This window comes from Chamaea fasciata, unplaced genomic scaffold (assembly GCF_029207755.1).
Source record: "Chamaea fasciata isolate MVZ Bird 193981 ecotype frontalis unplaced genomic scaffold, bChaFas1.0.hap1 SCAF_4, whole genome shotgun sequence".
Lineage (NCBI taxonomy): Eukaryota > Metazoa > Chordata > Aves > Passeriformes > Sylviidae > Chamaea > Chamaea fasciata.
The window spans coordinates 32,886,126-32,912,048 of record NW_027094089.1 but is presented as its reverse complement, the minus strand read 5'-3'; the positions used below and the strand labels follow the sequence as shown (position 1 = coordinate 32,912,048).

At 37.4% G+C, this 25,923-nt stretch overlaps 1 protein-coding gene across 1 annotated transcript in view; it reads right to left on the bottom strand.

The window, feature by feature from the left end:
- DMGDH (dimethylglycine dehydrogenase) overlaps window positions 1-25,923 on the bottom strand; it is a 40,395-nt gene that overhangs the window by 13,543 nt on the left and 929 nt on the right. The window contains exons 2-11 of the mRNA XM_066181252.1: window positions 24,646-24,811; window positions 19,006-19,104; window positions 17,604-17,768; window positions 16,944-17,148; window positions 10,227-10,475; window positions 8,839-9,037; window positions 5,550-5,719; window positions 5,216-5,369; window positions 4,159-4,324; window positions 1,679-1,809 (exon numbers count right to left, since the gene is read on the bottom strand). Coding sequence (XP_066037349.1) covers window positions 1,679-1,809; window positions 4,159-4,324; window positions 5,216-5,369; window positions 5,550-5,719; window positions 8,839-9,037; window positions 10,227-10,475; window positions 16,944-17,148; window positions 17,604-17,768; window positions 19,006-19,104; window positions 24,646-24,811 — 1,704 coding nt within the window. The remainder of the gene's footprint in view (window positions 1-1,678; window positions 1,810-4,158; window positions 4,325-5,215; window positions 5,370-5,549; window positions 5,720-8,838; window positions 9,038-10,226; window positions 10,476-16,943; window positions 17,149-17,603; window positions 17,769-19,005; window positions 19,105-24,645; window positions 24,812-25,923) is intronic.

The window sequence follows — 25,923 nt, the reverse complement described above, 5'->3', positions numbered from 1 at the left end:
CAGGTTTGTTGCTTCCTGAATATAGCATTTGAAGTATTGGAAGGAAATTCAGTTAGGATTTAACCAAAAGCAACACCTGAAAATTATCTTTCAGGAAGCTCAGAAAATAAATAAAATGGATATATTTCAAAACCTTATGGAGTACTACATTGTTAAGCAGTATTGTAAGATACCAGGCCTAGGCGAGCACTAAACAGGACTGCAGAAAATCTGTGGAATTAAATACATTAGATCTGACTCTGCCACATTTGGTTTCTGGATGTGGCAATGATGATTCCTGTGGGGCTGATATGAAACAGGACATTATTCTTTGCCTGTTAGAGTGTTGAATTTCAATCTTTAATGTGTTGGTTCGTTTTGATTAACTGACTTGCCAGCACTTGCCAGCAACCTCTAGTAAGAAGAGCATTAGAAATGTCAATTCCAATGCTCATCTATGAGAAGTAATTTAGTGAAGTTATCCTGAACTTACTTACTTTCTTTCTTTCTTTCTTTCTTTCTTTCTTTCTTTCTTTCTTTCTTTCTTTCTTTCTTTTTCTTTCTTTCTTTCTTTCTTTCTTTCTTTCTTTCTTTCTTTCTTTCTTTCTTTCTTTCTTTCTTTCTTTCCTTCTTTCCTTCCTTCCTTCCTTCCTTCCTTCCTTCCTTCCTTCCTTCCTTCCTTCCTTCCTTCCTTCTTTCTTTTCTTTTCTTTTCTTTTCTTTTCTTTTCTTTTCTTTTCTTTTCTTTTCTTTTCTTTTCTTTTCTTTTCTTTTCTTTTCTTTTCTTTTCTTTTCTTTTCTTTTCTTTTCTTTTCTTTTCTTTTCTTTTCTTTTCTTTTCTTTTTTCTTTTCTTTTCTTTCTTTCCCTTCCTCCTCTCCTCTCCTCTCCTCTCCTCTCCTCTCCTCTCCTCTCCTCTCCTCTCCTCTCCTCTCCTCTCCTCTCCTCTCCTCTCCTCTCCTCTCCTCTCCTCTCCTCTCCTCTCCTCTCCTCTCCTCTCCTCTCCTCTCCTCTCCTCTCCTCTCCTCTCCTCTCCTCTCCTCTCCTCTCCTCTCCTCTCCTCTCCTCTCCTCTCCTCTCCTCTCCTCTCCTCTCCTCTCCTCTCCTCTCCTCTCCTCTCCTCTCCTCTCCTCTCCTCTCCTCTCCTCTCCTCTCCTCTCCTCCTTTCTTTCCACTTTGTGACCTCAAAGCTCAAAGCAGAAGACATTACCACAGCATCAGGAAGACTGCACTGCCTATCAGCATGGGCCAGGTCAGTGCCTCAGGGGTCATCCCTGTTAAAATCCAATTTTCTCTCTTTTTTTTTTTTTTTCTTTTTTTTTTTTTTTTTTTTTTTTTTTTTTTTTTGCGTAAGAGAACACACTAGAAAGGAACAGCCATGCTGTGTTACATCATGCAATGCCAAAGACAAACAGGTTCAACAACAAAACAAGAACTACCTCCAATAAAGTATATTACATAACTGTTAGCAAGTTCTCCCTCTTTTTACATCAGCAATAATCCAATATCCAACTGCTTATACTCCAGAATTCAAGTCAACCATGTTTCTAAGAAACTAAAATCAATAAATAAGTATAATTCTCGTTAACTTGGTGAAAATTTTGTTGAGTAATAATTGAGAATTTGGAATTTAGTAAAAATGTTTCTGCATTAATGTGACTGTTTAGCACTATGTACTTACTGCATTAAAAAATACACTAACCTCAGATCATGGAGCTCTGACCCTGACCCAGTTACAAGCATGAATTCTCCGGGATACTGTTGAGAGACGGTCAGCTCAGCATAAACTTTTCCTCTTGGTGTCAACATATGGCTTATGTTTGTGGAACCCACCTACAAAGTAAAATTTGTGATTATTAAGAATGCAAAATAACACCTCTGAATTCATAAACACCATTAAACATATGGTTATTTGTCTTCATTTGAAAAAAGAAATTTTTAATATTTGCTCTGCTATGCCATAATAGGAGTGGAGAGATATACAACTGGCCAATCTCAAGAGTAGATTAGATTCTTAGAGTAGAAACTTCACTTTTTCCTTTATAGAAAAAATGGACATTTTTAAAATAAGATAAAACAAGACCTTTATAAATATTTCCTAATTATGCATTACACAAGGCACTCTCTTAAGTTACATTTGTTTTCATCAAAATAAAAAAATTCTCCATGTAATTGACATGAATATTCTTTTTCAATACTGTGAATAAGGTTTTAGGTCTCAAGAGAATAACACATGCTTTTGCCCTTACTATAAAGAGAGAAATACTGAGCTGCCTTATGCTTTTGTGGCCCTGATTTATGAATACTTTTCTATTTTTTGTAGGTGCTGACTATGAATCTAAATCTCTGCACATTTGAATCAGATTCTGCATAGAAACTCAATCCCTAGAGACAGAATTTCAAGTAACAGTTACTCAGCAGTGACCATAAAACATATGCATGTTCCTACATATATCATCTATAGAAACAGAAACGTGAATATGCCATAGCTGTTGTGCTGGCCTGGTTCCAGAGGCAGAATTTAATCTCTCTGCTTTAATCATTTTGTTTTCACTGAACCTTGTCAATAACCCAGTCAGCAGCCAGATTCCATACAATGAGAAAGGAAAAATATTTCAGATACTAATATTATTTTGAAGGTCTTATTACACCAATTAATTATGCCATAGTTTGGCATATTACAAGATACAGCTGAATTTGCAGAACTTGATGCTGGTCATTCTTAACCCAAGTGCAATACATGTATATCTCTAGTAACTCCACTGGATTTTTTCTGATGGAGACAAGCATGAATGGGACTAAAAATCAGGCAGCTTAAATAACAACAGCTGTGAAAGCTGGATTTTTAAGTGGACTCATAAACAGTGCCTTCTGCTTTGCCACCTAACTTCCCTTAGCATTGCTGATCAAACTCCATAGAAAGCACTTGGTTTGTTCTCATAATTTCCTGTTTAATCTTGATTTCCCTGTACCACATAAATATATTCTGCAAGTATTATCCATGGCCACTGATGACTCAGTGATTCTGCCTCTACCCCAAACTAGACTGAAGACAAACTTTCAATTCAAATTGTTATCACAAATACAGTAAAGCATATGACTACATGGCAATTAAAATTCTTTTTTCTCCTAAGGTATCAATCTTGTGTCTTCCCACTGAGTTAACTTTAACCTTTCAGAAGAGCTTATCTATCTCCAAAACTATACTCTCAGCATACTTGCTGTTTCCCTATGTTTTTTCCCTTTGGCATCTGAAGCAACAAAAACTGCCAGCTACTGCAAATACTTGATGAAATTCTGTGCTGAAATGACCAACCCAAGTCATCCTGCAACTGCAGGGCCACTTTAGAAAGGAATAATCTGCTTGCTGGAGGTGTATCTCTAAATTTAAAGACACTACATGAGAGTGTTTGACAAAGTAGGAAATTAAAAGGACTCAGGCCAAAAACCTGAAGACCAAGAATAAGAAATCTGGGGTAGTTTGTCACAGCATGCCATTTTTGGGCACAGGATAATATTCTGAGGACCTATGAATAGCCACTCTTGAGAAGAAGTGATACATGTGAGGTGAAAGCAGAATCTCCTGAATACTTGCAATCCTGCCGGCACCAGGCAGCCAGGTGTGAAGCAGTCAGTATGAGCAGAGGAGAACAATGGGTTGCATTTGAAAAATGAGGCAATGCTGGTCCCTTGGGAATTCATTCAACTATGGTCAGGCAAGAGCCCCTACCACTGCTCTGCTCTGCTGCTCACACTGCCACTGTAAAGCACATTTTAGGCAGGCAGCTGCCAAGCTATTCTATTGTAAAAAAATTCCAGGTAGGATTCATTTGCATTTTTTAGGAAAAGATTTGAAAACATATTCCTAGGTAATGAGCTCCACGTGACACTTGTCCAACAGGGAGCTTGGACAAGATGATATCCAGAAGTCCCTTCCAACCTCATCCATTCACATGCAATTGATCTCTGCCAAAAGGTACTTCTGCATGGGGCTATAAACTAGTATAAACTCCACTTCTGTGATTTTAACTGAGTGCAATACATCTGACACAGAAACTACTCCAAAGGATCTGTGTACTTGGTATCCAAGAAATACAGGAATTATATTATGGTTCATTTTCCATATCTCAAACAGAGCTTGTCTAAGTTCTACATTACAACAGTTACCACTGATCTATTTACCTTAGGAACAACATTTGCAAATAGATGATCAAGCAGCTTAACAGAATCTGGGCCTTTTACTTTAAACTTGCCAAATGGTGACAGGTCAATCACGCCAACTTTTTCCATAACCTGTCTGTACTCACGACCTACAGGCTCAAACCAATTTGTGCGCCGAAAGCTGGGTCTGAAACAGAGCATTTAGACACATAAGAGAAAATCTGGAGATTTTGTGCTCTTTGCAGCAAAACATAGTCTTCAGTTTTTTCAGTTTAATAATCATCCAAAAGAGATAGACTTTCCTAATTGTAGGTACCTTACCCAATATTTTCCTGAGTCTAACACAGTTTAATATTTAAAATCCTTTAACAACACAGAAAGATATGGGTTGATACTGTATCAACCACTTTGTATAATAAACGGTGAACTGTTCAAATGTTAGAGTAAGTAGTGGTCTGTCATGAGTAAATTTACGGCATACTTTGTTGATGAATCATTTATTTAAGTTTAAGGTGTTGAAGGCTTTATTTCTGAACAGCCAAGTGTGTCTCTTTATTCCTTTATGAGCCTCATTTAACTTAGACTCCAATATCCCTGCAGAAAACATTTATTTGCTGGAAACTCCCTGATGCAGGCAAGTAACTAGGTGGGTAGGCATACAGAAGGGGAAAAAAAGCAAAGAAGATTTGGCTTCTCCTCTCCAGACACACACAGAGAGGAATCAGATTTTTCATGAAAACATTATACTGTGCTGCTGATCAAATAGTAAAAGATGGAGAAAAACACACACTTAAAATGAACAAATTGTTTTCCAAGCTCTTCCTTGAGCTAGGTTGCTTCCTGGTATCTGAAACCTAGAAGAGATACAAGACACCTTGATGCGTGTTTTGAAATGTCTGCATTATCAGAATAAAACGTATTCTAAACTATGGAAAAAGCAAGAATGGAAGACCAATCTAACAGATACCTGTTGCTGAAATGAATGATAAATGCATGGTTCTCACTAAATTTAAATTGCCTGGTTCTTACTATCATGACATTTTTTGGGGGGAGGAAGAAAAATTAGTATTTCATTTACTTGTATCCAGTCTCATCTCCAGGTTTGTAGAACCAATGAGGTTGCTCCCATCCTGCATGAAATCCCATTGAACATTTTGACTTTAGCAAATCGTACAGCCCACTGGTTCTCTCTGTTGGTCTCCCAGCAAATCTTTCTTCCTTAGGGTAACCAACTAGAGGGAGGGGAAAAAAAAACAAAAAAACACCCAAACCAAAAAATCACCAAAAGCTACGCCATGCTAAGATCATCATCCAAGACAGAAGACACATCTATAAACGGAGAAATCTAGATACAGGCTTTGCTGGAATCTATCTTCAAAACATAAATGTATTTTTAAAAAGTATCTTCTTACCAATGTTATTAAAGCCATAAGATTCTCTTGCTTTGGCTGCTGTGTATTGCGTAGTGGTCCACTTTCCATAGCGGTTTGGATCTACTTCTATCAGGTCAAACGGAGGTTCCCCCTCAAGGATCCAGTCACTGAGGTACTTTCCCATGCCACCAGCATGTATAATGCCATACCTTAAAAACAGGGAAAAGTCCAGCAGCTCCAAGTCTTTTTGTTTTGCTTTTTAAAATCACTACTAACATATACTACTAACACAAACCCCAAAGTATTTTAAATTTTTTCCCTCTTCTTTTCTTTTTTTTTTTAATTTGTTCTCTTTTGTCCTCTTTTCAAAGATTAAATTCTGTATTAATGGATATTTCAACAGCTCCAGTCAGCAGCAGAATGTGATTGCTAATGTACAGCAGTTGCAGTTTAATGACAAACAATCATTAACACCAAATAATTTAAAACTTTTTAATACTGCTATTATACCAAAAAAAAAAGCCAAAATACCTTTCAGTCTAGAAGATGTGAAAATTAATTCCTAGTTATCTGTGAAATGTTCCCATGAGCACAACAGAAAAATCCTTGAATAAACAGTAAGTCTATCCCAAATCATGTTTAGATTAACATGCAGCAATTTAACCATTGAGACTCATGAAGAATAATGAAGTTAAAACCAACTTAAATTGCTGATCAACTTTGCAATCTGAATTCTATGTCTTTAGTTAAAATAGGCAATGATGTCACCAAGAAACAACAAAAAAAAATCCCTTAATTCTAATGCATACGTATAAGAATGAATCCATAATAGCAACTATATGGATTTTATATAATATCTATTGTTTACTTATTTACCTGAATAAAATAGAAACACCAAAGAATTAGTACATTAAATAATTCTGCCAACTACAGTCAGTACAGTGCAGTTCAGCACAAATCTTCAGACTCAGCACAAACTTCTACCACTGCAGTGGATGCAGGAAGGATCCAAGGAGTGCTTGTAAACTGTCACTACAGAAGAGTTAGCTGTTGCTGGTGCTAACAGCAACTCTTAGCTATTATTCATGGGTATAAGCTTTGGTTCCCTGAAAGCTTACAATGCCTTCAAGTCCCGCTCCAGATTAAATCTTAGCCAGTTTAAGTCTGCCTGAGCCATTCACTGCAGCCAAAAGCAAAGGAGAACAGTAAAGGGATTGTGAGCAGTGACAGACCAAACACAAGACTTTTGGCTTCAGCTGAAGACTGCTGAGCTGATGGCAGAGTAACCCCAGGTGCAAGACTGTGCTGGAGAGGCTGCCTGGTTACTACAGGTACAACCATGCAACTGGACTGAGCTCTCTGCATTCTGCAGTTTCGCAGCACTGACAGCACAAACAGTTAATTTTGAGTGGTACAGCGTAGGAATCTCAGCCTTCTTATGATGTAGACAAAATTTCTTTAATGAACATGAACTGTTTTTCCCCAGTTTTTCTTCTCTCCTTCCAATCCCTGACAGATTAACTCCTCATTGTGCCTGTCACATTCTTGTGTCTGACTTAGGAGTTGTTGTGTCTCACACACTTTTCAAGTCATTCCATCCCTACACCAAGGAAATCTGAGTCTCTGCACACTGTGCCTTTCCTAGTGTCTTTGTCCCAGGTTATGGAATGGTTCCACTGCTTTGAATTAAACTTTTCTGAAAAAAATCCTAAACTAGTCTTGTTCGCATTTTCAAAGCTAAAAGCAACTAAAAATGGGAAGCATTGAGTAACCTTAATAATAAATAGTGCTACAAGCTCTGCTAACTATACTTAACTTCTTTGCATGTTAAAATGCCTAGCAAGCTGCTAATTTTAGATAATAAAAATCCTCTAATCTAAAAGCACTAAGTCCTCTGTCACAATGTCCCTGCTAGTTGTCTGCAAGATAAGGATTTGCTAATGCACACAAAAAATTACAACACTGATGGAGACACTGAAGTGACCCAGAGGCATAAAGCAAAGAGTCAAAAGTCCCTGAAAAGCAGACGAAGTAATCCAGTGACAGCCACGTAATTGCAACCTGTGTCTATTTGAGATTAATTAAACTCTTGAAATAAGCTGTTTGAAGAAAATTAATCATGCAATGCTGGTCTTTAATTTTTTACATATGGAATTTGATTCTGCTCCCATCGACACCAACAAAGAAAAACATGATCCAAAGTCTGGCCACAGAGTAATGAACTTAAACAGTCTTTTTGGTGAACAAGGTCTAGGCAAACCGCTTTTGTAACTATAAGTTCTGCAAATGTTACTGATAGATAACATTATTTTTTTAAAAAATCCAAGCAGCAAAGGTGAATACCTTTCACAATGAATCATTGCAAAATTACCAAGCTCTCTTATTTTGAGGGCCTCAGAAAGCATGTTAGTGATACTGCCTTATCTTACGATCTGAGGGTTTGTTTGTCTTGGAATGAAAGAAAACTGGAAAAAGCTGAGCTGGATTTTGAACAGCAAATTAGGCAATTGGAAAAACAATGTAAACAGAATGTGTTCGATAACATCTGCTTGGAATCGTATTTGGTTCACTCTTTCCATCTTGAATCAATGGTCAAACTAAGACAATTAAAGAGATGCTGGTGGTCTAACACTGGCTCCAGTGAAGCCATAATAAATAAGATGTAAATCACATACAAGAAAAACACCATAATGGGTGGAAGACTTACACCAGTAAAGCACTTATTTCTATTGTTGCACTGCCCTCCTTATTTGACTTCCTCCAATACCCAGCAATGTAATTTTTCAGCTCCACTTTCAACAGTCAGAAACACTGGATTTGTATCCCTCGAGTAGTCAGTCACATGCTAAATGGAAATGTCTTCTATTTAATACTCCTTCAGTTCTTCACACAGAACTGTATACTGCTCATTCATTTTTGTCCAACTTCAGTGAAACCAGTTTTACATACAACAAACAACTATAAAATACAGTGGAATTCAAAGCAAGAAATAATGAACTGGAAAGTATACTTTCAAACGTAGTAGTTTTGTGACTTTAAGTTGCTGCACAGACAGTACAAAGTACTACCACTTCTTGTTGCTTCAAAACGTGTCACAGGTCTTGGCCACCAGATTAAAAGGAGGAAACAAAAATTACTGAGAGTAATGAAATAAGAGAGAAGAATGATCTTACATTATACAGGTTATAGTTACTAAGACTATTTCCAATTACAATTAACACAAAATATGTGCAAAACAGTTCCCAAGCCTATAAAAATGCACAAAGTTTGAGCTGACTACCATTTTAACAGCACGACAGACAAAAATTGTCACAAAGAACTTACTCACCCAAAACCAATAGCTACCCAGTAATTTCTGACACCCTGATGTGGTCCCACCATAGGAAGAATGTCTGGAGAATAGGTGATAGGACCTGAAATTGTGTTTACGATGTCTGCTTTTCTCAAAACGGGGACCATTTCCATTGCAGCCTCAATATGTTCCATTATTCGGTCTAAATCAGACTCAAAAAGTTCTTTTCCAAAACCTGCACAAATAATTGACTCTTATGATATGTACTTATCTACACAAAGAACACATACATTTTCAATACAGCTACGGTATCCATATAAAATATAGGTATCTATACAATAGAGTTATTTATATCAATACAGCTATCTATGGGAATAATCAGTGCATATGTTCAAGCCTTCTCCATCCTACATAGGAAAAATGGCACGCATAAAAACCTAGTTACCTGCAGGACCAAGTTTATTTGTCACTGCAATTATACTATCCTTTATACATATTTGTTTAACCCTAAGGTCATGCAAATTCAACAATGAAGTAGAAAGGAAGTGAAGACACATGGAAGCTTTCTTCTACATTAATAAGACCCACTTATTTTTCTCAATATGCCAATAATTTGAGGAGGGGGAAAAAGATACTTCCTGTATCTGCTTATGATTTCCATGAAATCATATGAATTTCTGTGTCTGGACTCTAAGCATGGCTGAAAAACCTTATGTAGAGGCACTTGATGTTACTGGAGACAATAAGCTCAGGAAGCGGTGACAGCGCTATCCAAAATTGAACCGTGTCACCTGCCCTTTCTTAGGAAATGTGTTTTTTAAAACAGCAACACTAATGACTTCATATAACTTTCTGTCTGGAAGTGAGTGGAAAGCTGGAGCCTAGGTGTAACACAACAATTTATAATGTTTTTTAGTGAGCAGCTGTATGACATAGGCTATTTTTGTATTCTATACATATCTACAGCTCTCTTGCACTTATATCCAAGTACAGCATTTTGTCTAAGACATTCCTTTGCAGTTCCTATTTGACAATCACATTATCTCTGGGGTACCAATAAATATCCAGAACCCCTGTCAGCATGCTGGAAAGAATTGTAACTTAGAAAAAATTCTATTCAGGCAAAAAAAGGCTATATATTGCAGATTTGGTAATTGCCTCTAATCAAAACACACAAGCACCTCTTCAGGAAGTAGGGTAAGACTACATTGCGGTAGGCTTTTCTTACGTTACATTTGTACTTCTGTTATCTTTTATCTTTAGAGTTAGAACTATTCTCTAAAAAATGTTTTTGCATTACAATCATGCATTGCAAATATTTTTTATTTTCCATCACATAAGGCAGCATGGGACCCTGGGATTTCTGCACATTTAAAATCTGTGCTCGTGCTTATTATGTTTAAAAATTTAATGTTCTTAATCACCTGGTGGAACTCCATTTGTTACCCATGACTCCTGCAGCTTCATTTTCTCCTCACTTTCGTATGGACCAAATAAAAGACCATCCCTTTCTTGCCTTAGATAATATGACCCTTCTAAGTCACGAATGACGGGCAATTCTGTTTTTAGGGCTTTCACTTCAGGCACAGTTGATGTTACAACATACTGATGATGAACAGGTATGAGAGGGTGCTGCAGGCCAATCATCTTGCCTATGTCACGTGCCCAGAAGCCTAGAGAGGAAAAAAAACCATAACCAAAACAGAAATATTCAAATAGTAATTTCAGTGAATGGAAAATGACAGTAAAATATTTGCAGTAAAGACTGTGCTTTTATATGTGACAGGGTTTTTTCCCCATACTTCTATTTTTCACTTTATTTTTCATATTATCTAGTATATTTTCCCCTCCAGAATTCCATGCCCTTTTTCCCTAATTATACTACTATATATTATTATATATGCAAATATTAAAAATATAATAAGTAAATTACAAATTAGACTTCTAAAAGTCCAGAGGATAATTTAATTAACAGTACCAGAAACCCCAAGGCTTATTTCAGTAAAGTAGGTCTGCAAGGTACTCCTAGCAAAGTTAGAGACATTTAAAAACTAGAATAAATTAACTCACGTTGTCAGTGTCAACCAAGCCTCTTACTATCAATCAAATGAGCTAGTATGTTTTACCAAAACAGTAGTCAAGTCCTAACATCCCAGCAGACTAAAGCAGTACTTTTCAGGCAGCTGACCTCAAGAACAGGAGTGTCTCTCCTCTTTCACGTGCATCATGTGACTTGCATTGATTATATCTCTCATGCAGCAATCAATTCATAGTGTCTGTACTGGTGAATAGTGTGTGCTCTCCCACAGCCATCAAATTAGAAGTTCTCGGACCAGAAAATGCAAGCACCCTTTCCCTGCCTCTGAAGCTGGCTCAAGATCCTTCATGCATACTGTGAGATAGAAGTTCGAGAAGACCTAATTCTCCTGTGTTAAGGTGAAGTTGGTAAGGCACACTCACTCAGCGAGGTACCTGAGTCAGAATGAAGGAGCGGAAGCCACTTCATTGCCAAACACTAGTTTGGGCTCTGCATCACGGCTTATGTCTGCTGTGAGGCTGGAACATAAGAGACTGGGGAATCAGACAGGTACAACTGACTGGAATGGCTGCTGCAATGCTTTGAATGCTTTGAATATCCCTCAGCCCCCCTCTCCTGATTTATATCAAGGAGCAGAGGCCTCAAGAGTGGGAATGAAAGGGGAAAATCCAATGAAATAAGATTTTCAGGGGAGTTTGGGAGTGAGGGTGTAAGGAAGACAAAATGAAAGACGAAGAAGAGGTAGGAGGGCCTTTCAAACAAAAGGCTAAGTGCCATATGGCAACGAGTAAAAGAAGAAAAGTCAGCCTGGTTCCTGTGTAACCAGCTGACTCCAAACTGCTTAAGACAAAATATCTCCAGCAAGATTTTCTACCTTACACACTTGTCCCTTCTCCTGGGACATACACTTCATGCGTCCTAGCTCAATGTGCAACTGTTCTTTCTTTTTGCTGTTTAACAAACTCATTCTAACCAAATTCTCCTACTTCTCTCTTCAATTCCATACTCTCCAAGACCTGGTCAAAATTTCTCAGTGCCCCAAGGATGCCAAAAGGCATAAATGAGCCTGAACAGCTTCACCTGGGACTCCCACGCATACCCATGGGCACAGGAGTCCCATTCCAGGTCAGCTCAGGTCCTTCAGAACCTGTCTGAGCTGGTTTGATTGTGTGTCTGTTTACAGCTCTGTCACAACCATGCCTGTACCTGGCCATGGAACACATTGATCCAGACCCTGATCCGTGGACTACTTCTCAGCCTGACCTCAGCTCAGTCTCAACTCTACAGTCCTGCTTATTGATTAGTGGGCACCATTTGACCTCAGTTACCGTCACCAGGCCTGTTCCTGACCCGTGGGCACATTCCTGGCTTGGCCTCAGTCTGGCTCCATCACCATGGATCTGACTGTGCCTCATCTCCATAAGTCATGTCTGGAGGCCTGGACCGTGGGCTGACGCCAGCAGCAGCTCCTGGGCCTTCCCTGCTCCGTCCCCTGTGCCCTGCCGGACAGAGCCCTTGCTGGCTCAGCCTTGTTACCCTGCTTGGCTCCCTGTCCCATGGGGAGCAGCCGGCTCATGCCACTCGCTGATATTAACTGGGAATACATTCTCTCACCTCTGGAAAGGCTTAAAGCCAGGACAATCAGGAAAGTTGAATTGGGCCATGCTGGCTTTGTGCCATTCCCCCATGCCAGGATGGCCACCAGTCTCTTATTTAATATTGAAAACCAGCCTCAGGGTCTAACACCCACAGTGTTAAATTCCAAGGACAACATTTTCTGTGGTGATTCACTTGGTAAGTACTAACAGCCAGCTAAGGCAAAGCAGGAGAGGAAATCCAGCATCACCCTCAAGAGAGCTGTTCAGCTAAAAGCCCCTGCCCAGACAATGCTAGAAACAAGCACCTGTTGCAGTTATCATATGTAAGGCTTTTGCTTCTAAATGGCACCTCCCCATCTGGAGGAGACTTATTGCCAGAACACTTGTTATGTCAGTTAAAATTGGCTGAGGGATGATCGTGCCATAATCATATGGTGAGTTATTCAAAACATCCTTTAAGGCTAATGAAACATGACTAATGTTCTCCTATACAGAACACAATGAAAAAGAAAATTGAACAAATCTGCATTTCTAGCACTTATGCAAGGGTTTCCTTCATTACACATGACACAAGCAAATGTGGATTTAAGTGGTAGCTAACAATTACTAAGGAACTTCTTTTGATTTGGGCATTTCTATGTCACCTACAAATAAAACTATTTTAAAGTAAGGTCAGCTAATGATCCTCAGAGCACAGAAATAGTTAAAGCAGCAGAAAGTTAGGTCATTGAAACAGCTTTGTTTCTTTCTTAATAAGAAAAAATTTCTTAGCAATTAGATTTTCAGAATAACATTACAAACAGCTGATTTTAAAATGTTTTTAAGTAAGAGACAAACAGGGTTTTTTAAAATAAAATTTACAGTACTGTACTTCAAAAAAAGTCACACATCATAAGTGCTTTTTTAATTGCTTAAAATAACAAAAGGTGACATTTACCAAAAGAAAAATATTACGGTTTCTTTGTTTAAGCTTTTTGAACAAAAAACAAATTGCAAAAGGAAAAAAAATTCTCTGAAACAAAGCTCTAATTGGACGCAGATGTCAAGTCCTATCACACATAGTAGAGATAAATGAAGGCATACATTATATCTCTTTGACATTTGTGAAGATTAAATTGTAGGCACTGCAAACATCTGATACTGAAATATTTAGTGGTAGGATTACTTAGCATATGTGCTGAAGTATGTCATCTGACTATTTATTGGTTTTAAAAAGACAATCTTCTACCGCTATATTTAAATGGTTGTATATATAGTGTGTCTGAAAATGCACACTTATATACACACACCCACACTGCATATATAAGCAAAATTCACTATTTCTAGAGACTTTAATCAAACATTCCATTATATATAGGCTGCAAATAACTTCAGCAGGCTCAGTATAGTTAGTTCATGTCAGAGATTATTTATTAGGCATCTGCTTTCCTCTAAAATGGAAATCTCACATATGGAACTGCTAAAGATTGGTTGGAACTAGTTTATTCCAGTTCTGCGGCAGATGTCAGTTGCAGGGTGAGGCAGGGAGGGGGAGAGGGAATGTAAAGAGCCTTCTGATGTATTTTTCTCTGCAACATGAGCCTAAAATTATACAAGTCAAGATCTGTAGTGGAATGAGGCAAGGCAGAGAAAAAGAATGAATGTTATCTGAGAAAACATTTATAAGAGATATGTGTTATACAGTATTGATTTTATATCATTAGCCAGAATGTTAAGCAATATGTGCTTCAAATACTCATTTTGGCTGAACAGTTAACTACACGGGAGAATTAAGTAAATATATTGCTCATATAATAACTTATTTAATAATAAAAAAGACTTAGGAAAAGCTCACAAGGATGCATTCTAATATTTGCAAATAAGCTCTGAAAAGCATTTACCAGAAAACCCTGCCTAATATCAACTTCATATTTAGCCAAAGAAAGATAACTACACTACAAAAATGTAAGAAAATTACTGCATCTGTGATACTTCAGCCATATGATGCAGAGCCAGTAGGTAGGAATAATGAGTGTCTAGAAGTTTGTGGCCTAAATAAGTCTGATTGCCAAGAGAGCTGCCTTTCTGTTTCATAATCTTGGATCTCTTCCAGACAGTATATCCACACCATGTAACAAATGACATAAGGATCCTATTTGTAAGAGAGCTTGTGATTTTGTAACTGAGCGCTGTTCCATAGTTCATGCCTGAAAGATATGAACTGTCAGTCCAAAGGCAGTCAAATATTGACACCTCTCATTTTCCAAGTGCTTGACTTTGTGATCTATATAATTTCTTTTCATTTGGTTTCTCTGTTGGTATGGTTGATTGCCTTCTAAAAAGCATACTAAACTCCTCTAGTTCTCCTTCTTTCCAAAATTCATCATGTGGTACTCACGCACAAGCTTAGAGCCTCAGAGCCTTGTTATTTTAGCAAGCATATGGCAACAGCAGGTGATCACCTATGTGTGGAAGGCATATATAAGAAAGTGCACTTTTCAATGGGTTTCCAGTAGGTCTTTACTGAAAGCCTGGAATAATTTAACACAGACAGGGCTGCCTATATTGCAGACTATGAAAGACCTGTAAAGCACATCCCCTGAGAGTCCAGCTGTTTGATCCCACTCCCCCTAAATTTCTCTTTTTTTTTTTTCTGCTGTCTCAAACTCTACTCTTACTCCAGTTCTTACATCCTTCTTCAGCTATTTTCTCACCATGTGCTAGTCATTCTCCCTCATTTCTCAAGTTCTGTCCCAGCAGCCTTCTCTTCCTTCCAGTCTACTCCTACCCTTCCTTTCTATTACACATTACACCAGTCTTTCATGCTTAAACAGCTCAGTTTTCCACTTAGTTTCACATATAACCATTCCTTGAGTATCCTTGCTAATCACTTTGTCTGAAAAGTTCCTAGCTTCAGTTTCCTTAATGAAACATATCAGATACCATCCCACTATCTCTCTGGTGTCATCCCCACTGCTGCCATCCCCCCCTGGTTTGAGCTTCCTTATTCAGCAAGTCCTGTATCATGTAACTCTTCCACTTGCTGCCAGTGTTCCTAAATACCTCCAGAAGTCTTTCCAAGGCATTTTGCTCTCCCAGCCTATTCCCTTTCCAGTCCAATTCCTTCATCATTCCAATTGTCACCTGTGGTATTTTACCCACCAACAAGAAGTGTCCCTGTCTCACTTAACTTTTTATCTGCCCTGCACTAGAAATAAGTGCTATTTTTTTTCCTGTTCCACTGCAAATATACAGCAAGGAATTATAAAGTCATATCCTTGCGCTCAGTTTACTTGTCCCATCTGAGTAGGAAAGTCAATCTGAGATACTACAGCCTCCTACTGAAGCCTGATTATTCACTGCGATGAGAGGTATGTAGGACTAAAGCCCTAAAAATGCAGATATGATCCAGTTTGAGGCAGAATCAGCAAAACTTTAATCTATATGGTAAATATTCAACATGTTTTCAAACAATTGAAAACCGAAAATCTTCTACTAGGAAGAAGAACACATGCTTCACGAGACCTGCCAACCATTTCACCAATAACACATTTTTCTACACTTGTATAAAGCAGTAAAATAAAAAGTAAATAAGTTTAGATTGAATACATGTTTTTAGACCTATTAAGTTGCTTAAGAAAATAAACACAAATCCAAAGGACAGTTGCTCAAAAGTACTTTGAAGCAGAAACATCAGTTTGGCTTCTTTAACACAATGAAGAATAATATTTGCATATGTAAAGCTCCTTTGAGTTGGGCAATTTTTATGACATACAAAAAATGCACTGTTAAGCCAATCACATTTAAAATATGACTCAAAGGGCAATAAAATAATCTCCCATTTCAAGGATATATGATAAAGTTAAATCTTAGGGAAAGATAATCATTAAATAGGCAAGGTCAAATCCTCAGTCTCTTCAAAGAAAGAGTGAAGACATTTCTATTTAATATGTACATTCCATCTCCCTTCCTAGGTATGTTTCATTAGATTTTAGAGGACTGCACAGACAGTTCACCCATTGGGCAGGCTCCCCAGAGAAGTGGTCACAGCACCAGCCTGTCACAGTTCGAGAAGCATTTGAACCACGCTCTCAGGAATATAGTGTGACTCTTAAGGATGTTGCTGAACAGGGCCAGGAGTTGGACCCCATGATCCTTGTGGGCCTTTTCCAACTCAGGATATTCTGTGACTATGATTCTGTGACTCTAGACATGGACTCTCGCCTACACAGCTTATTGTAGACCAGTAAAGGTCTCTCTGCTACCAAAAATCTAACAAGGCAGTCTGATTTCCAACTGCTAGAGACAAATTGGGGTAAATACTTTTAATGCCTATTCAAGGGCAATTAATATAAGAGCTAATTTTTCACCACAGTGTGAAGAAATATGTGCAAACCACAAACCAAGCGAATGTTCAAAAACATATATATTCCTTATACATGTAACCCACACAGTTCAGTACAGGTTCTTTGTGTCAGCTAGTATGTAATTCTGAAAAGCACTCAAATGCTTATATTAAATCCTACCTGCAGTATTCACAATTCTCTTTGCTTGAATTATTCCAAGTGGAGTTTCAACTTCCCACGTCCCATCTGATCGGGGATTCAGATTAGTCACTTGCACAGGATAATTCAACTGAGCACCATATTTTCTGGCTCCTGCAGCCAAGGCCATAGTTAGAGAATAAGGATCAATATGACCATCTCCAGGGTTATACAGGCCAGCTAAAACCTAAATGGAGGTAAAATCCCCCAAATGAAAGAAAGCAAAATTTATTAAAATTAGATAATTAAAATAAACCAAAACAAACCCACTCCCTTTCTTGAACATAGTAAACTTGAAGAAGTGAAAACAAATTCTCAAAATATATAATAGTATCAGCCTTTACCCAACTTAACAATGGCCATGAGAGTAAAATTTCTCAGATGTCCCATGTAATCTCCATGTTGCAATGCTTTAATACTATAATATTATAGACATGGTAAATAATAGCATGTATTCTAACATACACTATGCACTAAAATTCACAGATTCTGATTTAGGCTATAATACATATTTTAAAAAAATTAATTGAAAAACAAGAATCTGTTGTACAATTTGTATAAAGGACACCATCTATGTCTATTTCTGACAGATCAATATTTATTTGCAATGGAACTTATAGTTCTTAAAACTCACTCCTTTACCTTATCCACGTTCAATAAGGGAAATAGCTCTTGCACTTTCTCAGGTGTGATTAAATATTGCTCTGTTGGGTGCCAACCAGCACGAGTCATTTGGTACTTGAATTCATCCACCCTAGTAGGGGTTGAAGCAATTCTGATACTGCCAGGCTGATGAAATCCCACAGCCTAAATCAAAGAGAAACAGCAAATTACTAAAAGAACCTTTACTGATTGCCATATATGTATTTTCCTGTGCTAAGGGAAGTCTACCGGAATTTTTCCACTAACATCACTAAGAAAAATGCAAGTAAGTTGTGGGCCCTTGAAGGAAGATGCATTAGATATAGACTCCTAGAGAAGATAATTTTTGAAGAAGTTATCAAATTAGCTTACTAAGTTAATGCATACTAGCTTCAAAATAGTTGAAAGAGGCATTTATTGAATGCCATGATACATTCATTTTTACTAACAACTAATTAATATTTGATATATGCACTCATAAAAATAGAATCAGATAAGTCTCAAAAATAAGTATATATGATATACTTAATTTTAAATTCTATCATCTGTGTGATTTCCTATTGAATGCATTTAACTTAGCATCTTTATAAACACAATGAAAAAGCACTCGCTGGTTTTGTCTTTTTAATAAACTAAACGTCCTTACAGAGCTGGACACTGAATGCTTACTTTTCTTCACCTTTTCTATGTTATCTCACAGGACAATGATAATGCTGAATAAGTCATTCACTGGAACTCACAATGATAATCTGATGTGGAAGCTTATCTAGTTAGGTAGCAGAAAGAAGAAAAAAGCATTTTATGAAAAATACAAAAAAAATCTGTCATATACATATGACAAGTATTTTAAAAATATAAAATTTTTAGACTAGTACAGTGAGGACCATTCAATTTCTGCTGCCATCTAAAGCAAGCAGAAGTTTAGTAAATGAAATCTATAAGGCTGAGAGATGTCAAATGAAAAAGATGACTGTGTTTTTCCATATATCCATTCCTTAAGTCACTAAATAAAAACACATCTCTGAAAGGGAAAAATTGCAGCATTCTTTTCAAGTACAGACAGCATAATATCATATGAATTTTTAAGCAGACATATTTAAGGCAGGAATGTATCATAATCAATCTGTTAATTTCAGATTCCTGATACTATTTTAGCTCCTTTATCGAGTTAAAGTTGCAGATTTTCTGCTGCGTCTTGAGACGTTTTATGAGCACCATTTTCCTAAAATGTAGAGGGATGTGGGAAGCCATCTACAATATGTGACTAGGCATGAAGAAGGATGTAGTTCAATAAAAAGGTATATACTCCTACTTCACACCATTATCAACTACGCTTTTTTGTAAGACTATTGCTACAATTGGAATTGCTCTGAATTAACACTTCAAAGGTTAAGGGGATTACCTGTCCAGTCTCCTCTTCCAGCTTCTCATAGAGCTTGATGCTGTAAGCATGGATTTTCTTCAGGTTAATTCCAGGATGAAAATAAGTAGTTAAACCAGCCTCAAATAAGAAATAGGAATAAACTTAGATTAGAAATGCAGTGTTCTTTCTTTCCTTCCAACTGTCATTTTAAAAAAACCTACCATGTTACTGTAAAGAAAAACAACACATAGGTGGAGCTAACTGCTACAAAAATAAAAATAAAGTCCTTTCTCTTTTTATGCTATTTCTGTTTTCTGCACAGGTGTTTTCCCATCTGTCTTTTCTCACCAAATTTGCCAAACCATGATACTGTTGCAGTTGTTCTCTCCTATCTGATATCTCAATTTATATAAAATATCATAGTCCACCAGATTACTGAAATGCCCAGATAATCCAATGGAAAAGAGTGTAAAATTAATCATTTGTCAGTATCACATTTTTCAGTTGTGCCTATATTCTATTCATAAATTTGACCCTAAATATGTTTGGCAATGTTCATTACCTCAACAATCTGTGTTTAGGGAGCGATCACACAAACCTGTAGGAGGGAAGAGTCATTTTTAAGGGCCCCATCAAGCAAATAGCAGGCATGTTGGTTTCAGGAAGTCCCTGGGCTAAATTAATAGTCTGAAAAAAATATTTCTTGTTCATTTCTTATTATCATATTGAACCATTAGCATCACACAGGACACAGCTGAAGACTAGATATTTGACAAAATGTGATTTTTATCTCAATTGATACATGTGCGTTCATGTTGTGAACATTTATTTTAATTATCTTGGACTAAACTGAAACAGGGGTGTTTCACTGAAGAGTTTTTAGCTAAAACTTGTTTGTTTCTCAAAAAATATATTCTAAGGGCCTTTTTTCAGTGTGTATAGAATGAAGAAATAAATTAGGCATTGAAATATTTAAATTTCTTTAGCCACGTACAATGCCTAAGAGTAATTAATTTACTTCTACCTGCAAATGTTTTTATCTAATTTTGTTTTTACTGTATTCCTTTATTTATGTAAACATTTTCTGACCTTCTGTTCTCCTTCCAAATGTAGCAATGCATCTTTCAGACATAAGGAAATTCCATTTTAGTGGTCACTATTAGTGTAGTCATTTTGAACTAAATGAGTCACAAATCACTTGCAAGTTAGCTACAAACCCATATCTATTCAAGAGCATTTAAGTCCTGCAATTAAATAAATACTTCAATCTCTTACACTTTCAAGTGAAGAAAAGAAGTTTATATGCACTTGATGCCCTTTGGATTGAGATAACAAACGTTTCTGGTTTCAAGAGTGCAGCTGGCAGACAACTATAACCTGATTTCACCATATAAAAATTAAGATAATAAAATCATAAAATAATTATAATGAAACAAAAAAAAGATGGTATGAGTCCTCAGGAGATTTCTCTTAAATTTCATATTCAAAGGAGGGTCAGCTACAAGATCAGGCCACATTTCTCAAGATTTTTTTTCCAGCCTGGCCTTTGAGAACCTTCAAAGACAGAGGCTGCACTACTTTCCTAGCTACATAGGGAACTCTGCATTCAGCCTTGTAAATTCCATCAAACTGTCCCTTAATCATTGCAGCCTGCCTAGGTCCCTCAGCATGGCTGCCCTGCCCTTGAGTGCATTGACTACTCCTCCCAGTTTGCTGTAAAATTCAAAAGTAAATGAGCATGTACTTCATCACCTACTCCAAATTACTGATAAAGATACTAAACAGGATGAGTCCCAGGACAGATTCCTGTGATACTCCACTTATTTCCAGGGTTTGGGTAGAGTGTGACCCATTCACCAGCACCCTCTAAGACCAGCCATCCAAAAAGTCTTTTAACTTTCTAGTTGTCCAGCCATAGAGACCATAACATCTTCAGTTGAATACATGGCTAGTGTGGGAGGATGTCTCAAGTCTTGCTAAAATCTAGGTATGTGACACCCACTGATGTCCCCAAGTCTAAGAAATCAATAATTTCATAACAGACAGCAAGCAGATTTGATGTGATATTATTTATTTTTGGAAAATTTGACTGTTCCAAATCACATTTTTTCTCCTTTACGGACCTAGGACACATTTCACCATTTTCTGAAGAACTGAACTATGGCTGGCTGACCTTTAGCTCCTCTGCTCAGTCCTTTGGCTTTTTAGAAAAAGTCATACATATGCCCTTTGCCAAATCTCTGACACCTCCACCAATTTCAATAGTCTTTCAAATGTGATACATCTGTGGCCTTGTGGTCAATCAGCAGCATTATTGCATGTAGCCTGTCTGATGAATTTCTGCATGAGACCAGTGTGTTATTAGCCCCACAAAGATTCATCACACTCAGAGGTCTGCCAGCGACCTCCCAGAAATGGCTTTAGAATAATTAGCAAGAAGGCTGATTGGAGGTGTTTTGTAAAAGAGAAGACAACAAACTATACAGAACAAAAGAGTAAAAGCTGTGCACAGTGCAGGGAGGTTCCTTACACCTGCTAGGACACTCCAAAATGCCCCGAGAATCTTTGCGCTCTCTCTTAAGTATTCAAGGATCTCAGAGGGAATTTTGGCTTGCTACCCAATAGAAAATAGCTACATTCTTTGAGGAACAGCCCAAGGGTCCAACAGGTGCTTTCATCTTGGCACTGGGCCAATAGAAGTTTTTGGTTCTTCTTCCTTAAAAGTTCAGGGGTGGGGCTTAAACTCTCTTCCTAATATGCGAACACCTGCTCGGGTGTGGGGGTGCACTGCAACACCTCTCTGCTCCAACACATGAGCACGTGCCAAATTATTCCAGAAATCACTGGTTCGGTCCTCATCCACTGTCAGCAGTTACTCTTCTCCTTTAAACTGAAGGCCTGAGAAACCCTGTCAGGGAAACTGAGGCAAGGCAGCACTGAAACCTTATTAGTGTACACTGCGGCTGAATTACTCTCCTCATTCAGCAGCAGTTACTTATTTTCATTTTTCAGCCTTTTACTACTAATGCAGCAGTAGAAGCAGTTCTTGTTGCCTTTCATTTTCTTTACAAATCTTAAATGTAGTTGAGGTTTGGCTTTCCAACATCCCCTTCATACACTCAGGTAACTTTTCTAAATTGCCTGATTTGCAGCTTTTTCCTGCTCTATCACCAGTATACTGCGTTTTTCTTTGGAACTCAGTCATGAATTTGCTCTGGCCCAGCTGGCTTCCCAACACATCTACATGTTTTCCTCAATTTCAGAGTGAACCATTCCTGTAGTTGAAAGAGATTTTCTCCAGGCTTTACTCCATTTTTCAAAGAGATTTTGTCATTGTACATCAACATGATCTGGTAAAATAATTTTAAGAATGGCCACTTTGCAGTGAGAATTGATGCAAATGTTTTAAAGCATTTTTATACTTGAAATTTTTAGATGTTGAAATGTTCATGTATCAGTTTTGTTCCGTTTCAATCAGTTTCAGATTTTATTCTAATGCCATTATTAAATTAGCTTTCTGTAGGAAAACGTTATTGACACTGTTACATACTAAATTCTCTATTCTTGCAAGTGTGACCAAATTGTAACAAGTTATTATTTGACTTGTGTTGTACTTTATAGTCAGCAGCAAAATCAATGGCATGTTGCATGAAAAAGTATAATAGAAGATATAATAACTTGCACAAAATAACTTGCACATAAGAGTCAGCCAAAGTTATCTCTGACCTGAGAAATAAAAGTTTTGGCAGCAACACCGGCAGGAATATGAGCTATCTGAAACATGATCTTGAGCTCTGGCAGGACTTCCAGGATGGTGAAAGAGGTAAAATGTGGAATAGTGCAGCCTTGCAGTCAGCCTGAACCAGACTTGCAACATTTGTGGCTTGCAGGCAATGCGCTACACGCTGTTTTAAGTCTTAACAGTATGTGTAATTGTCATCTGTATTTAGTACTGTATCACTGCGAGGCAAACACTGATAAATAGAGTATAACAAGGAACTCACAGTCACAATTTCAATCTTTCTACTCATCTGAAACAGACATCAACAACTTTTTCATCTTCAGACAAAATCCCCTAATACTGAGTTCAATGAAAAGAGACAACGAAGACAATGAAAACCATGTAGTTATCCATTTTAACGTGGCCCATAACTAGGTGTCTTGCTGTGTTAGTTGCATAAAAATGCTTGTTAGAAGGTGTCGTGAGGCAGGTCTCTCAATTGTGGCAGTGCAGGCATTTTCTCTGCTGAGCTCCAGGTCCCTCCTTACCTTTGAGACTGACCCTTCACTCAGGGCTCCAATGCTGTACTCACTAAGAACTGTGGGCAGAAGTTCTAGAGGAAGGGTTGCTTTAGTAGTATAATGAGCAGTGAGTGAGGGTGAGCCAGTGTAACAATAAGAACAAAGGAACATTTACTGATGTCACCCTGATTCTTTAGCCTTCTGATGACTGTTTACATATTTCTAGTGGAGGCTCTCACAAATGTAACATAAACAAGTAGATTGTTTTCATTCCAGTCTGTGATGGACTGGTGAACTGACCACTAGGGTCAGAAAGGTGTTCCTCTCATCTACCAATCCTTGACCAAACTCCAAATCCTATTTAAATCGCAAATGATAATAAACTCTCTTTCTCTGCTCACCTCTGAACCTGAGTAAGTGTGGTTCTTTCATGTCCCTACCGGTGACACACTGACAACACCATTCATGATTCTGGTTCCTTATTGAACTAGGGGATTTTTATTGGTTTTTACAAACATATTGGTTTGTATATGCATTGGGCAAATAGAATTCAGTCTGTGCCTCATTCTCGTACTTAAGTCAAAGTACTCTTTGAATATTTTGTAGTTATGATTCAAAACACAAGATCTGACACTTTGCATGATGCTGTTCTGCTTGCCAAACTGTTGTACGACTGTCTAAAAGACATACAATTACTGAAAAGCAAGTCAAATGAAGTATACTACTTATACACTGCAGGTGATTTTTTTTAAATTTCATTTTTTACTATTCTTCTCTCAAAAAGCCCCAAAACTACAAAACATCTGCACTAAGATGAAGCATTGCAGACTTCAGACTTCCCTGTCTAGGAGAAGCATGAGAATGCAAATAAAATATAATACATCTGAGTCTTTATTTCTTCCTGAAAGGTAGATCATTGCATAAATGCTCTGTTGTTTTAACAGAGTAGATCTAGAGATATCAAACTGTTGGGTTTCTGTTCTTTTGTGTTGCTACACACACAGATAACAATCTCCCAATTTCAGTTAAGAGTAGCTGGAAATGAATGAGGAAAGCACCTTTTTCTGTATTATTGTGGCAAGCTTTATTTAATTTTGTTACATTAGCTATTCCAGATATAAATTCAGAAAATCTGTAATTACATAAATGCACATTGTGAACCAGTATGACCATGGGATTACCATTATTAAAGGAGGTGTTGCTACCCTGGCATTATTAAGTGTACGGGTTTTATTAGTTCTTTTTCTTAGAATGCAGACAAATATTCAGGCTTAACAAACTCACAGTGTACATTTTTTACCTTTGCTCCTCCAAGATTTTATGTAATGTCAGCAAAGGCAGGAAAGAAAGTGGGGGAATAAAAAGGTAATGAAACTTCCACCACCACTATATACACAAACTACTGTTAATTTGAAAGATGAGCAAAATATTTCTTACTGCATGCCAGGTAGATCCTGCAGTGAGCTCAGATTTTTCTAGCAGAACAACATCCTTCAAGCCAGCTTTAGCCAAGTGATAGGCTAGACTCACACCAACACAACCACCTCCGATGATCACTGTGTCTGCTCTGTCTTTCCCTAAGGAAGGAGATGAGGATTCTTTTCTAAAAAAAAAAAAAAAAAAAAAAAAAAAAAAAAAAAAAAAAAAAAAAAAAAAAAAAAAATTACAGACAGTTAGAAAAAGGCAATTCCTTGTACTTTTCCCCATCTCTTTTGTTTATAGCTTTGACCATAATATATGTGGGATTCTGCTTGGGAGTTTACACACATGGCTTAAAACCTAACCTATTCACTCATATCCACTTCTAAAGTAAATGCTCTTTGAGGATCATATAGGTAAATAGTAGTAATAAAAAGAAAAATAAACAACCAAAAAAAAAACAACAAAACAAGTTTGCTTCCACTTGCAACTTTAAATATTACTTATCCAATATATCCTTATATGTAGATGCTATTTCTCAAAAAGAATCTGATGCCTAACATGACAATGTCAGAACCTGACTTTTCTGAAGTGCTGTATGTGCAACAAAAAGGCTTTAAAAATATTTACTCAGTAAGGCCTGAGTAAATAAAAAGGCCACCTAATAAATGTCTAAAACCAATGTCAGTAGTATACATCAGTTTACATGTTCATGAAGAATGAAACTTGGTACTTACTTTCATGTTTTGCCACATTCACAGATTCACAGAATATTCTGTTGAAAGGTACCCACAACCTTCAAGGCCAACTTTTAAGTGAATGGCCCATACAGAGATTGAATTCACAACCTTGGTGTTATTTGCATCATGCTCTAAACAACTGAGTCATTCCCAGAGTTGACATGTCCTACTTTGATTAAGACAAAACATTATAGAAACACGTTTTTCTCAATGGCCAACACCTGCTACGCCACACTGTAATTTCACTACTACTTGAGTCCAGCATAAACCAGAACTGCTGCCCTAGGCAGCTCTATTCTTCTGCAAGTCAACTGATCTTCCTCTCTGTTGTCTCATCCACAGAGAGCCAAGCACCAAGCTACATGTGGAAATTTATCACAAATTTTAAAGATGTAATTTTTTTGGATGTGACACAAGGTAGGACATATTACTGCAGTAGCAGTACAGACTACCATGAAACCACAGTATCCTTCCCTTCAGGACAGTTAATCAATACTCAATTTTATCTCTCCTCTCATTGTACACTTTCAACTTCTCTGGCAACAGACTTTCTAAT